This window comes from Populus nigra, chromosome 16, assembly GCF_951802175.1.
Source record: "Populus nigra chromosome 16, ddPopNigr1.1, whole genome shotgun sequence".
NCBI classification, from domain to species: Eukaryota; Viridiplantae; Streptophyta; class Magnoliopsida; order Malpighiales; family Salicaceae; genus Populus; species Populus nigra.
In genome coordinates this window covers 802,331-816,387 of record NC_084867.1, presented here as the reverse complement: position 1 = coordinate 816,387, position 14,057 = coordinate 802,331, and the positions used below count along the sequence as shown (strand labels likewise).

The window sequence follows — 14,057 nt, the reverse complement described above, 5'->3', positions numbered from 1 at the left end:
TAGAAGAACGGCTGTTTATAATACAATTTTATTTTTTAAAAAAAAAAACAAAGGGGAGTTTCATTAATTCAATCCATTACAGCATGTAAGAGAAGGGTGGAAGAGGTTGGGACAACACGAAACAGTCCCAGACACAAATAGTGTAAATGTCTTCAAAATCACTTCGCCTTAGCTACAAAGGTTGGGTATACACACTCCAGTTTCTGGATTTTGTTGTTCCTTCCATATCCTCCCGGTAACTCTTAGCTTCAGCTCCTTCCTATCCCCACCAGAGAAGAAAAGTGCCATGTTTCGTTGAATAATGAGACCATCATGACTATCCCTGACTTTCCGGTGGCTATCTCGAACACTTTGTGGGGTGCCCTCCCATGTCAGTTTCCTGCCATGTCCCCCGACCTCAAGGCTGTAGGTATAATTCCGAGCCTCAGTCTCATCACCCATGAAACGGAGGAATGCCATATAAACAGGGGCCATGCCAAGCTGGAAAGCTTCAAAGTGAAGGCAGAAGTACTGACCAAAACAATGGAAGACCTGACCAAAAAAAAAAAAAAAGAGCAGCAAGCCATCCATTTAGATTCAGGGGAGCAAATAAAGAATGTGCACAATCCATTAGTGAATATGGAACAATAAATTCTATAACAAATATGAAGGTCATGGCGTAATCCAGGAAAAATGCAAGTCGAGGTTGCTGAACTCACATGAGCACAGACAAAAATCAAATGAAAGTCAATGACTCTCGTGACTCTCCATATCCTATCCCCATATAGGCTACACAGTTAAGCAAATTGAGTTCACCGTATCACACTGACAGCCATAGTTACTCCCTTCCTTTCTTTTCTTCTGATATTTTGGGGAGGAAGTAAAATCCAAGTGTCAATACTCAATACCAAATTACATGCAGGAGGAAAAGCCTGCAGACTAATTTAGTTCACCTAGCTTCAACAAATCTTTCTTTGTGCAAGGATCTGAATATGGGAGGTTGACAGCCAGTGTCAAACTAGTTGCATCTTATATGGCAGGGATCCAAATTCAGTTTCTTTTCATCAATACCTGGAAAAGTTTTTATAGAACTCCTTTCCTTGGATGGTTTGTCAACTGTTAATTCAATTACTTATTTGAAACGCTATTGATGTTTACTCCAACTGGTTTGGAACTAAGGTTTAGCAGAGAGGACATAAGTTGGCTTCAAGTTCCACATGTCAGCACCCCCAGTTAGAGAAATATTCTATAACATATTAACCATGACTTGTAAAATTGTTCTACATGCAAAACTGGTTAAGGAACTTATAAAGCAATGCTAGAATTACCGTCAACATCCAAGTGGCATTCTCCACTTCGCGGGGATTAGACTTCACATAGCGATGGTTGAAAGTGCATCCTGTATGCATGTCCACCTTGTGATCATCCCTTAGATGCGCAACCAGGAAAGGAATATCTCCAACAACAGAGCATTCTGATCCAGCATAGGGGCAATTATATGGTCTGAAGTTGCAAATTGCCTCGTGCTTGAGCTTGCTGTAATATGGAAATATCTCCGGGCACCCCAAGTTGTAAAATTTGCAAGGAAATTCCAGTGACTCAGCCACCTTCTCTAGGGCTAAACACCTAATGTCTCCGAGCTCCTGCCTGCAAGTAGGGCAGCGATTTTGTACCCTTGTTTTACAGGTGGAACATAGCGTGTGCCCATTGTGACACTGCAAGGGAAGTGACATTCAAAATCCATTTCCTAATGTGGGTTTGTAAGCACATTTTAGCAAACACAGCTATATTAGCATTCCCCTCCAAGATTAACAAGAGAAAGTTCAGTATAGAGGCAAGAAAACTGAACAAGGCCAGGAAGTGAACAGGGTGAACTAGATAAGAAGATGACAAGTCATCACGAAAATGTGGCAGGGAAAGATAAAGCTGGATACTTAAACTATATAACAGCGAAATAGATCTATCACGCCCTTAACTTGCAGTTCAGCAACAGAAGCACAGGTGAGCCATCACTGCTTCAACAAATCAATGTCTAATTCCAGAAAAGAAACCCTCAACAAGAAAGAATCACATATGAAGTCAAAAAACAAGTGTCGTGCGATCTCCAGACAATATAACCAAATACGAAATTCTCATCAATTCCAAAGCAGATATAGTACTTGACAGCTTATGTTGCCATTGATACGAACAATTAATTGACGTAAGAAAGCAACAATCCTAACATAGGAAAATTAAGATGTCACTCCAGGCAAAGGCATTATCTTCTGAAAAATGGATCAAAGATCTCATGGATTGTGATGACTCAGCTTCAGGAATGCTCGAAAATAACCATGAGAAGATCATCGCCTAGCAAATCTCACAAAGCCATCACACAGTTTTAGTCTAGACAAACCTCCTCACATGCACTCAAATTCAGCACTAATCCATCCAAATCACCTCACCAAAAATTCCAAAATTGTTTTCTCACTAAAACAGTCCAAAAACATATTCAATTCAATAACCATCAACTCTAAAACAACACATCATCACCATCCACGTGAAATCACCAATGTCCTTAAACTGAATTATGCAAATCCACCGAAATCCATCATACACCAATCAAAATTAACAAAAACATCAAAAAAGAAAGCAAGCAAACAAGACCAGATGAACTCAAACCGCAAAGTTTACATTTTCATAACAAATTAAACACGTCAAAGAACAAACCTGATGGATTGGTGGGTACATAGAATTGGTACAAACAGGACATTCTAGCAGCTCATGAACACTAGTTGCAGGAGCAATCGCAGGAGGACCCCCAACAACAATGGTATTACCGTTGTTGTGGTTGTTGTTTACATTGTGAGGCTTTGATGATGCAAATTGATGTAGGTGGTGTTGTAAATTATGGTGATGGATCTCATCCTCATCAAGTCCATCTGATGATGACACGCATTCAATGTTATCAAACTCCATTAAAACCCTACAAGCCTACAATGGAAAATATTCAATATTGAGACACAACCCAGTTGAAAAGATTGGATTTTCAATAAGAGGCACTCTTACTTATATCTAAAGTTACGAGCTTTTTAGTTTTCTTGAGAAAGTTTTGAGAGAGAGAGACAGAGGCTTGTTTGGTTCCTCAGAATCCCCCTCTCTCAAAAAAAAAAAAAATTCTTTTCCTGGCTGGCGCTCTCTCTCTCTCTCTCTCGCTCTCTCTCTCTCTCTTCCATGGTTTTGTTGAGGCGAGAAAGAAGGATGACCGTTGGATTTGAAATTAAGAGAGTTGGATTAAAGATCTAATTGTTGTTAGAGGCTTAATATTTGTTTATCTTTTTTAATTACGGTGATTTTGTTGATAAATTGAAAGGGACGTTACTTAACAACATTTTAAACCTATTTTCATTTGGAAATTAACAACATAAATTCAAAAAACTTTTTGAACATTACAGAACAAAACAACTGTTAAACAGATAAAAAAGAATTAATGCAACTATTTAAATCTATTTTTTCAATGATTTTTTTTGAAATTAAAAATTTCGATTAATGAATTTATAGAATTTACTAATAAATCTATTTATTTAATACATGAGATTTACGGGGTAAAATCTTTTAAAAGTGATTTCAATTTTTTTTATTAAACTAATACTTTTTTTTCTATAAAACAAAATAATTTTTTATTCCATTTAATCTTATATTTTGTGCTCAATGTATTTTGTAAAAGAACAAGTCAATTGTTTTAAAATTATTAACTTGTAAATCATAAGTTTAGAGAAAAAATATAAAAATAAGAGGAAATCATATCCGTCTAAAAACCATATAAAAATATTTTTATTTAAACTCAAAAATATTTTTTTAATCTTTTTCATTATTTTCCTCTTGCTTCATATCTATTTTTTCATAAAGAAATAATTATCGATAATTATTAAAAAAATATTATAACTTTTATTAGGTTAAATATTAAGACGAAGATAAATCAAGTGTAGGTATAACAATTAAGATATTATTATATTTCTCAAAGAATAAGAATACAAGTTTGATCTTCATGAAGTGCATTTATTGGAAAGAACAACCACAAACCCTGAACGAAACTAGTTTCACTCTTTAAAAGGGTGTGAAGATACCTAGTTAAAAATAAAAATAAAATATTAAGAGGTAATTCAATTTAATTTTTAATCCTTTTTTAAAAAAAATCTGGATCCTGAACCGCTAAACAAATCCTCATACTGTGATCAATTATCACAGCCAAACAAAAAGTTCTGAATTAACAAGTTAATTTTATCTATTTAAGTAATAAATCTCAGAACAAATAATGTGATTTTCTCGAAAATCTTTTTCAAAATCACTTCTCGAAAAGATCTCAGCTATGAGATTGTAGGATCGTTGAGACAAGGATAAAAAAAATATCAACAAAAGATTTCAGTAAAACATGTGTAAAATTAGCATTATTCTTCAGTATATAACTTTATATGATCATGGTGTTTAATGATGCCACATGGTTTGGTTTGTTCTTTTAACCAAATTTTTTTACAACCTAGAACATAGTTTTGAGAAGTTCAATCAGATTCATACCGATCCAAAATGATGTTTCAAGATTTTTTTTGAAAAATAAGTTTAAACATGGTTGTGTTGTTTTGATATTTTGTTTTTACAAATATCAAGTAGAGTTTTGAATAGATCATCTACTGATTATTGGAACCTGCAGTCTCACTTCCAAATGGCAGAACTGATGTCAGGATGTTTTTCTTTCTTTCTTGCATAGTGTTGAACTCAGCAATAAGTTGACAGAAAAGAACTGTCTTTTCTGTATACTTCCCCGGTTTCGTTGCTACCCCGTGCCTTGCACAATCGATCGGATCAAATAGATAACAACATAAGTATCGAAAGGGTCTCGGCGACCTACTTTCCTCCAATTTCCATTTTCCTTGAAGGTTTTGACTCAATAATGCTTGATTTATCATTAGGATAAAAGAAAGACAAGCTCCGAAAATGTCACATAGTTCAAGCATCAAAAGTTGCTAAGAAGTAACTCTACATGTGGATTACCTATTGTCAAAAGTGCAGCTCTGCCCTATCAAAGGTCACAGAGCATAGGTGCTGATTGAATTGTGCAGGTAAAAACATCAATAAATCTATACTGCTTGAACATGACTCCTATTTTATGGAGTCGGAGGTGATGAGGGACACCCCACAGTTGTAGGACCTGCCACAAAAGATTTGTTGAGAACTTTAACCACAATCCCATGGCAGGTTCTAGCAGAAAATAATGGTGGTCTTAAGCAAGCAATATAAAAACAACTGAAAATGTCAAAGCAATAATTTAATTCTCCCAGAAAACCATGCTGAGAAATGGGATGGGAGAACCTGATCATCTTCGGCTGATTTGTATATATAGTACAAAAATATTAAAATTCTGAACACAGTGGTTGGGCAACTGCACAGTTTTTGAGGAATTATAACATGTATACAGAATTTAAATTTATTAAATTAATGTGAGCTTATTATGTACAGGGATGTGGTGGGAAGAGGCTACAAACACCATTCACCAGTAAATTACATGCTGGCAACTATCGAAGGAAGCTCTGATTCCACCTCTGGTTCTCCATCAGAACCCTCCATGGTTTTCTATGTTAAAAGATCAACCGATTAGCCACAAAAACATTATGGACAAGGATCATGAAGAAGGATTATTTTCTAGGGATGCATGCAAAGAGATTAATATGCACCTTGGAACACTTTAATTTTTCTTCAGAAAGATAGTGATCCAACGCACCCCTTCCATAGAGGATTTTGGCTCCAACGCTGCGTTCCTCAGATCCAATAGCCACTTCATCAACTACAACGGCATCTATAATATCATCCCCTGTTCTAACATCAGGAATCTGCACAATTTAAGAGGCAGAAATTGAATTACCTGAAAATGTCAATTTAGCTACCATTTTCTGAATTATCAGATAGCAGAGGCATCCACAGTTAATAAACACCACAATCAAGTTGAACCAAAAGTGTTCAGAGCTTTGTTCCAGGTTCTCACAGGACACTTAGTAAGATTAAGCCTGGGGATGCCTAACCTAAATGCAAAAACCAGGACACCTCGTGGTAAAATAGTGTTGTTGCCAATCATCTATGAGGTTTTTATTCTGTCTGGCTCCTTCTTTTTCCATCGGCCCTTGAGAAAGTTATACTTACCCCACCCCGTGGATGGACTCCCTTCTCGTCAATGCAAAGATAATGGCATATTAACCTCTACCACCTCTGGATTGGAGGTAAGTGCCTCATGAGCCTTTGGCACATGGACGAATCCAATAAATTCAGTTTACAGCAGGTCAATCCAAAAGGAAGAAGCTCGGAACTGGAAGAGACTTAAATACAATTATAAGTCCATCTTTCAAATATACTGAGTGAGGCGTCTTCTCATAATATAAACTTTTGACTAGAATTGGGAATTTTGTTTTTTTAAAAAAATACAATGGGGCAAGAAATGCTATACCTCATACATGGAATCCATCAAGATATTCTCTAATATGGACCGCAAGGCCCGAGCCCCAGTATTTTTGGTTATTGCTTTTCTAGCAATTGATCTCAAAGCATTTTCTGTGACATGTAGCTTGACCTGAGGGGGGAAAATGAATTAGATGGCTTTAAAACTAAAGATGCTTACTGGCCCAGCAAATTGAAAGAGAATAACCAACAAATTCATTAAAACTACAAGGTTTCACCAAGAAAGCATCTAAAAGAGAGGGTGTCTTGGGAAGAACACTTACATCATTCATTTGGAACAACTTCTTATATTGCTTCCCAAGGGCATTCTTTGGTTCTGTCAGAACCTACAGGACATTATTTCCAGTGAGGAGTGACAGAGAAGACCAAATAAACAACAAGGTGGTTATAAACAATGATAAAACTTTTTACAAGCATATTTAGACCAAGTACATCAATTACTTCATTTCCACCAAGCTGGTTTAAATGCAAACAATGGAAAAGGGTTGCAGTCCAGGATTGTAATCCACAACATCAAACAATTTCAAATCACTCCATGATTCAATCAGAAACATAGAATCGTTAAAAGAGAAGAAATTCATGATTCAATCACAAACGTAGAATCATCAAAGAGAAGAAAACATATATTGAATTTATCAGACAGAACATTTCAACTATATATACCTGGACAAGTTGATCCTCAGTGAGAGCTGCTAAACTGACAAGGATGGGAAATCTTCCAACAAATTCAGGTATCAAACCATACGAAACAAGATCGCTGCTTTCAGCCTGGTAAAGATTTCAGTTGTAAAGATTTCAGTTGTTAGTAGCAAAGACAAACATTGGTAGTTGCATAAAAAACAAAAGGGGAACCATAAAAGCTGTTGCTAATTGAAGACCAGTTTTCACTTACAGTCTCCAATAAAGATGATGTCACAGCAGTACTCGTAACACCACCTGTCCTCATGTTTGCACGTACTGGTGCACCAAACCCTATCGAAGAATCTTGGCGCCTGCCATAAATATTCACTTACATTTCCCTTTTCAAGAAAGGATTCATATATTTTACCACAAAAAAAAAATAAAAAAAAATAGTGTGTGTATGTAAAACCTCTCAGAAATGGTCTTCTCCAAATCAATAAAGGCACCACCACATATAAAAAGAATATCCTTGGTGTCGATCTGTTAAAAAAATGGATTATAAAATATCAAGAAAAAATGCAACTGCAGCAGCTCACTTTTCAGGGTCACATAAAGACTTGAACATGTCTATAGTTGTCAGGAATTTTAAGGTTAACAAAACACATGCACAATATTATGTAGATAATTCATGAACCAGTCAGATGCATGTGTTACAAACCATGCGATGTGGTATCTACCTGAATATTGTCACCTCTAGGATGCTTCCGAGCTCCCTTCTCTGGAACATTGACTATCTACATCGGAAAAAAACCATGGCTGTAAACATATGATTGTAAAAAGATAACCAAATAAAAGTTAACACCACAATAAGCAAATCTTTCCATGTATAATAACTAAGGGTACAGATGGATCATCTAACTAATTCATTAGCAACATGGTAATAGAATTGTGCTGATAGAGTTATAAAGTGATTCTTAATCAATCTTTTCCAACAACTGTTGGCAGAAACACTTACTGTTCCTTCAAGCATTTTCAATAATGCTTGCTGAACACCCTCTCCTGACACATCTCTGCTAATGTTAACACTCTCAGCCTGCTTAATGAAAAGGCGGAAGACATAGAAATAATGTTAAAAGGCGAACATAATTTTTGAAGGAAAAGAAATAAAGATGAAAATATTGATGGTAAAATGGTGGACATAACCTTTTTCGTGATTTTGTCAATTTCATCAATGTAAATGATACCCTGCTGAGCAGCTGCCACATTATAGTCAGCAGCCTGAGATACGAAGAAAGGAAATGGTTAGACTTGTTCATTCACAGTAGGCAAGATAATACAGAGTACAAGTGGTGCAGCAGAGCCATCTTTTTGGTACTGATGCTCCACTGAAAATTTAAACATGCCAAGCAAAAAGTTTATAATCATCAAGTGCCAACTATATCATAATATGTATTTTTCCAAGCAGAAATTTTTAGTTGCCAGGGATCAAAGGACCATAAGCAATAATGATTGCACATACAAAGAATGCTCAATTTTTCCCTCTCCCAATGAAGAAAAAAACAGTTAAAATATGAAAATCAGTCTCAGGCAAAATCAAAACCATATACCAAGACAGTTTAGCATATATCCACACTGAATCAGAAAATCACAAGGATACCAGTTCATAAGTTTTGAGAGAGTAGGCTAAGAATCTAAGACAAGCCAGGCAAGCAACAAGTTAATGAAACACAACCAAAATGGCACTGGACATTTATAACGATGAAGGGTAACAACTTTTCCCATGCAGAGGTCCTTGAAACAGAATATAAATGAGGTTTTTTGAGAACTCACTGTCAGTAGTTTGTATAATATTGACTCCACATCCTCCCCAACATATCCTGCCTGCACATAACATTTCATGGAAACTTAATCACCTTCCCTAAAAAGATTTTCTAATACGCATACATTAGCAACTAATGTGAAAAAAAAAAACAAAACAGAGAAATAACCAAACATGAACATCCTATCTCAGATGTAAAAGCAATATGATCGTGTTTGTCTCTCTAAAAAAATGTGCTCATTTGATTTCAAAAGCATCAAAATTAATGTAGTTTTTTGCACCAATCCAGAAACATACATGCTGAGGCAGAATACTTAGCAGTACACAACTAATCTGGATTTGAGTTGGGTAAATGAATTAACTTTTAAAGAAAACCTTATATGATAAGCAAGCTTCTAACAAAAGAAATTCTAATGACCATCCCTCAACAGAATCAAACTTAGCTGCTTATTGCATAGCTGTCCAACCATCTAATAAAATCCATTTGAAGATGAGAGAAAAAAAGTAAGAAATAAAGTTCATAAAAGGTCAACAACTAAAGTAATGGAAATCACCAACTTGCCTGAGTCAAAGTAGTTGCATCTGCAATAACGAAGGGAACATTCACAAATCGTGCCAAGGTTTTGGCAAGTAATGTCTTCCCTGTCCTTGATGAAATCAAAAAGGGTAAAGTGAGACCAGTAACTAACAGTGTCTAAAACAATCAATTTAATAGAAATTCTATTTTATCCCACAATTTATATTTAGGATGAAAACAAGACCAAAGGAACATTGAAGGGAGCAGTGCTAATTCTTCTGTAGTAAAGAGTAGTGGAAAAAGAATAAAAGCATCTTTCTTTTAACGTTCAGTCAAACCTTTGGTGTCAATTGAGAAAAAAAATTAACACAACATCACAAAAAGAAGCACAAATAAAACCTTGACACAAGTTTCCATGACCAGAATAATCATCAGTAGCTATTGACCTTTATCCATGCACGTAGGACCATCATCTATAACAGATATTATCAGTCAATATAACATGTAAACATGTAAACACATGAAGAGAGAAGAAAAATCATAGCACAAGAACAACTCTAGATTGCCAGGTTTCTCCTCAGACCTTGTTACTATTACCATTTAGAAGTGACTACAAATCAATTCTTGCGACATAAAAAAAGCAGTGTTCAAGAACATTGAACAATCAGAATATGGTTAATGACAAATTACCTGAACCTGTTGGCCCCATTAGAAGAATGTTACTTTTCTCAAGTTCAACTCCGTCATCATCCATGATATCTGCTTTTTCATTGCCTGAATCTGTGTTGGACCTAACTCCCCACGTTGTACCAAGCATGTTAAATCAGATAGTTCTCATAACAAGCATAATGAAAAAAAAAAAAATTACAATTCATGTCGGCACAAAACATGACCTAGCTATCTAGTACTGACCCCATGATCCAATAGACTATCCAGCACTAATGTCCCCAAAGGGGATAGTCAAGTTTGATAACTTGCTTATTGTATGGTAAAAGGTCTGGTACATGCCATGGCCAACGGCAAGGGGAGTACATGGAAACCAACATGAGTTGTATCTGCTTTTTCATTACCAGAATTTTTGTCACACCTAACTCCCCAAGTTGTACTAAGCATGTTAAATCAGACCTGAATCTGTGTCGCACCTTACTCCCCAAGTTGTGCTAAGCATGTTAAATCAGACAACTCTCATAATAAGCATGATGAATAACAACATTACACCTCATGTCTGTACAAAACATGACCTGGCTATCAAGTACTGACCCCATGATCCTATAGACTATCCAGCACCAATGTCCCCAAAGAGGATAGTCAAGTTTGATACCTTGCTTATTGTATGGTGAAGTCTGGTACAAGCCATGGCCAAAGGCAAGGGGAGTACATAGAAACCATTTCGTAAATGTGACTGGGAAAAGGAAGAAAAGATGCAACAATGACACTATTTTTGATAGAATTGAAAAGAAGACAATAAATGGTACGAAAATGGAGTCATTCAATTGATAATGTTAATTGCACATATTGAATACTGTTGCAGCTTGTGTGCAAACTATGATGTTGACCTAATCAACACATAAGATTGCAAACAAGAAGATTACATGTTTGTTTTCTTTTCTCTCTTCTTTCTCAGGAATATAGAAAAGGTTAGTTTCTTATCAAATAAAACCTCTATTGTCATTACAGTTCGCTGCTATTCACTAGCTCTGGAGCTACCAGTGAAACTAAGGCCAAACACACAAGGCGGTCTAAGGAATAAAACTAACCATTTTTTAACAGACTCTAGATAGATTCTCTTGTAATGATTGTAAACAGCAACTGAGAGCACCTGTTCAAGGAACAAAATTAGAAAAAGAGAAGAGAAGGACGTAGACAATACTGAAATGACACAAAATGGCATGCAAGCATAGGAGTGCATATGGGTTGTCCATTGTATACATGCATACTGAACTCCTCCTATAAACAATAAGACAAAATTCAATACAGATAGTTTTCCCTTCTTCACTTTAAAAAGAAATGACAGTAATGGCAACATGTATCCTTTTTATATTGCCATGACCATTGCCCCATGAAAGACTGTCTCAAGAAATTCAATTAAAGCAAGGAAGCATGAACAAAATATGACATGTAAAACTCGAACTAATGAAAGATATTAAACAATCCAAAGACAGCCTTTTTCTTCCAAAACTACTTCAAACTCAATTTTTAGCCACCATAACCAAAACTACAATGGCACTGACAAAACAATCCAAAGACAGCCTTTTAATTCCTAAACTACTTCAAACTCAATTTTTAGCCGCCATAACCAAAACTACAGTGGCACTGATTTGAAAGCTACTTCTATTGCATCTAAGAGCAAAAACAATGCATTTTTCACTTCCACACACATAAAAATCACTCCAAAAACAAACAAAAAAAAACTAAATGCCAAACCAAAATAAAGAAACCTCACCTTCTTAGCTCTCCGTTGTCCAATAACAAAGTTATCAAGTGCCTTACAAATCTCTTTCGGTGTTGGAAAACTACTCCCCAGATTTGACCCACCCCAGTACCCATCCTTTGAACCAGACCCACCTCTACTCCATACCTTGAAATCCCCGCCTCCATCACTCACCCTCATCTTTGCAACACCATCACCAGGTGGTTGCCACACCTCTGGTGGGTCGCCATAATTAGACCCACCGCCACTATTACTACTCACTGTCTCTCTCCAATTTCTATCAGAACAACTGCTACTACTTCTCATATTTTCCAACAATTGAGTACTCTTTTCAACAAATTCCCCACGAAGTGAAACGGGCTTGAAAGAAGTGAAGTGATAAGGAGTATTTGCAAAATGGTCATCCCGTGTTGCAATTTTGCTAGCACAGTGAGAGCTAGACAGGCGACTGCCCACATGCATGTAATTGAACATGAAGTATCTGAATTGAGAAGCAGTTACTTTAGTGGGTTTGCATCTAACTGCAGCAAAAGCCATGGTGATGGAACTTTCCCAGGAAAGTTAGGGAAAATCAAGATAAAGAGAGTACAGAAATTAAGGGTTCGTAGAAGAGTCAAGATTGGAAATTTGCAGAGGGATTTTGGATAATTTGGTGTGTATTGAAGTGGGTATGCTTTGGATTTTCAAATTATCATGTATATGGAGAACTTTGCTGCAGAAGATAGAAATGAAGGGGCAACAGAGAAGGGGCAATTAGGATTTGTAGGGTGGTCAAGATTGGAAATTGATAGAGGGCATTTGGATAATTTGGTGTGAATTGAAATGGGTATGTCTTAGATTTTTTTGAGTATCTTGTCTAGGAGGAGATTTTTTATTTTTTTCTTTTTGGTGAATAATTTTTGTAGTTATTATAAATAGAAATTAAAATTAAAAGGAGAAATAGGGGTAGATTGATTGGGCTAAAAGGAAATACCTTCTAGGATTATCTGCTTGTAATGTTACCTTTATATATTTATGGTAAATCTATCAATTTAGCTCCTGTAGTTTTTTCCAGTCAGCAAATAAGTCCCTGTGAAACAAAATTGGTTGATTTGACTTTGTATCTGTCAATTTTAGACAATTGGACCCAATTAATCATATAATATAGTTGTCAAATCTTCTTTGCCACCACCACCTTTTAGGTGAAAAGTATAATCCTTTGATTCATGAAGATAGAATGGATGATGTTTCCTTTACACCTTTTGGAATTTGGATTTCTTGAATTGAAACAACTTACTGAGATTTCTTTTTTCTTTTCTCTTGCAATCTGTGTGCAAGTTGCTTGAATCTAAGTACTGCTGGGAGTAATTCCAACAATTCCATTTTGTTCCTCAAGCATATAATTCTTCCTTATATTTCATCAATATAAACTAAACTGAAACTTTCACGTAACTATATCATTGTTTGAGATATATTTTTTAAAATACATATTTCATTTCATTTGAATATTATTAAAGCTGGTTTGATCCGACATGTGATCTAATAGAGTTTATCGAATTAGATGAGAATTAATCTGGTCAAACCTAGATGCTACAGTCAAGATCCAGGTGAGGCATAGTTTGATTTTTTTTTATTTTTCCCCAAACAATGTTATTTTAATTTAAAAAATATTAAAATATTATTATTTTAGATTAATCCAGTAAACCCTTTTATGAGTGTGATTTGTAACTCATGGATTTGAGCGGTGTTCATGAGCGTAGTATATATGCCACTTGAAAGAACTGGAGGAGTCCCTCCCTCTTGAACACTAGGGTTCAAACCTTTGAAGTGATAGATGGCTTGTTTTCTACAGTATCCAAAAGATGGACTTAAGTTCGGTGTATAAAAGCTATTTAAAGGATTCTATGGCCATAAACTAAAGAAAAAGTGCTACTCTGAAGACAATTTAAGGGCTGAGCTCTCTGAATAAGGTCATGGGCATTTTAAGGGGTTTACTACCTAGAACTCAGGAGGCATTTTGCAGGTCGGCTTTAGCATTTTCAGAGGCTTGGGTTTTGAGCTTTATTGATCCCCATAATTGTTTGGTTGTTTTAGGCTTTTAGCTGTTGAAAAAACGAACATTTACTTTCGAAAAGCATTTCATTACGTCCCCTGTCCAAGTCCAACCGTGGATTGTATTCCGTGCGATCACAGTTTACAAGACTTTAGGACGAAACAGAGGTCAAGTCCTG

At 35.8% G+C, this 14,057-nt stretch overlaps 2 protein-coding genes across 2 annotated transcripts; both read right to left on the bottom strand.

The window, feature by feature from the left end:
- LOC133676356 (E3 ubiquitin-protein ligase SINAT5-like) lies at positions 1 to 3,175 on the bottom strand. The gene is made up of 3 exons (XM_062098028.1): positions 2,686 to 3,175; positions 1,308 to 1,694; positions 1 to 531 (listed from the first exon to the last, which is right to left on the bottom strand). The coding sequence occupies exons 1-3, from the start codon at positions 2,932 to 2,934 to the stop codon at positions 169 to 171; spliced, it is 999 nt and encodes a 332-aa protein (XP_061954012.1). The 5' UTR covers positions 2,935 to 3,175; the 3' UTR covers positions 1 to 168.
- Positions 3,176 to 5,263: 2,088 nt separating this feature from the next.
- On the bottom strand, positions 5,264 to 12,789 carry LOC133675960 (CLP protease regulatory subunit CLPX1, mitochondrial-like). Its single transcript, XM_062097531.1, has 15 exons — positions 11,860 to 12,789; positions 11,174 to 11,235; positions 10,107 to 10,207; positions 9,458 to 9,541; positions 8,911 to 8,957; positions 8,284 to 8,358; positions 8,096 to 8,173; positions 7,818 to 7,874; positions 7,550 to 7,620; positions 7,352 to 7,451; positions 7,123 to 7,227; positions 6,723 to 6,785; positions 6,449 to 6,571; positions 5,685 to 5,840; positions 5,264 to 5,583 (listed from the first exon to the last, which is right to left on the bottom strand). Exons 1-15 carry the CDS (start codon positions 12,382 to 12,384, stop codon positions 5,512 to 5,514), a joined length of 1,719 nt encoding a protein of 572 aa, XP_061953515.1. The 5' UTR covers positions 12,385 to 12,789; the 3' UTR covers positions 5,264 to 5,511.
- Between the last annotated feature and the right edge of the window lie 1,268 nt (positions 12,790 to 14,057).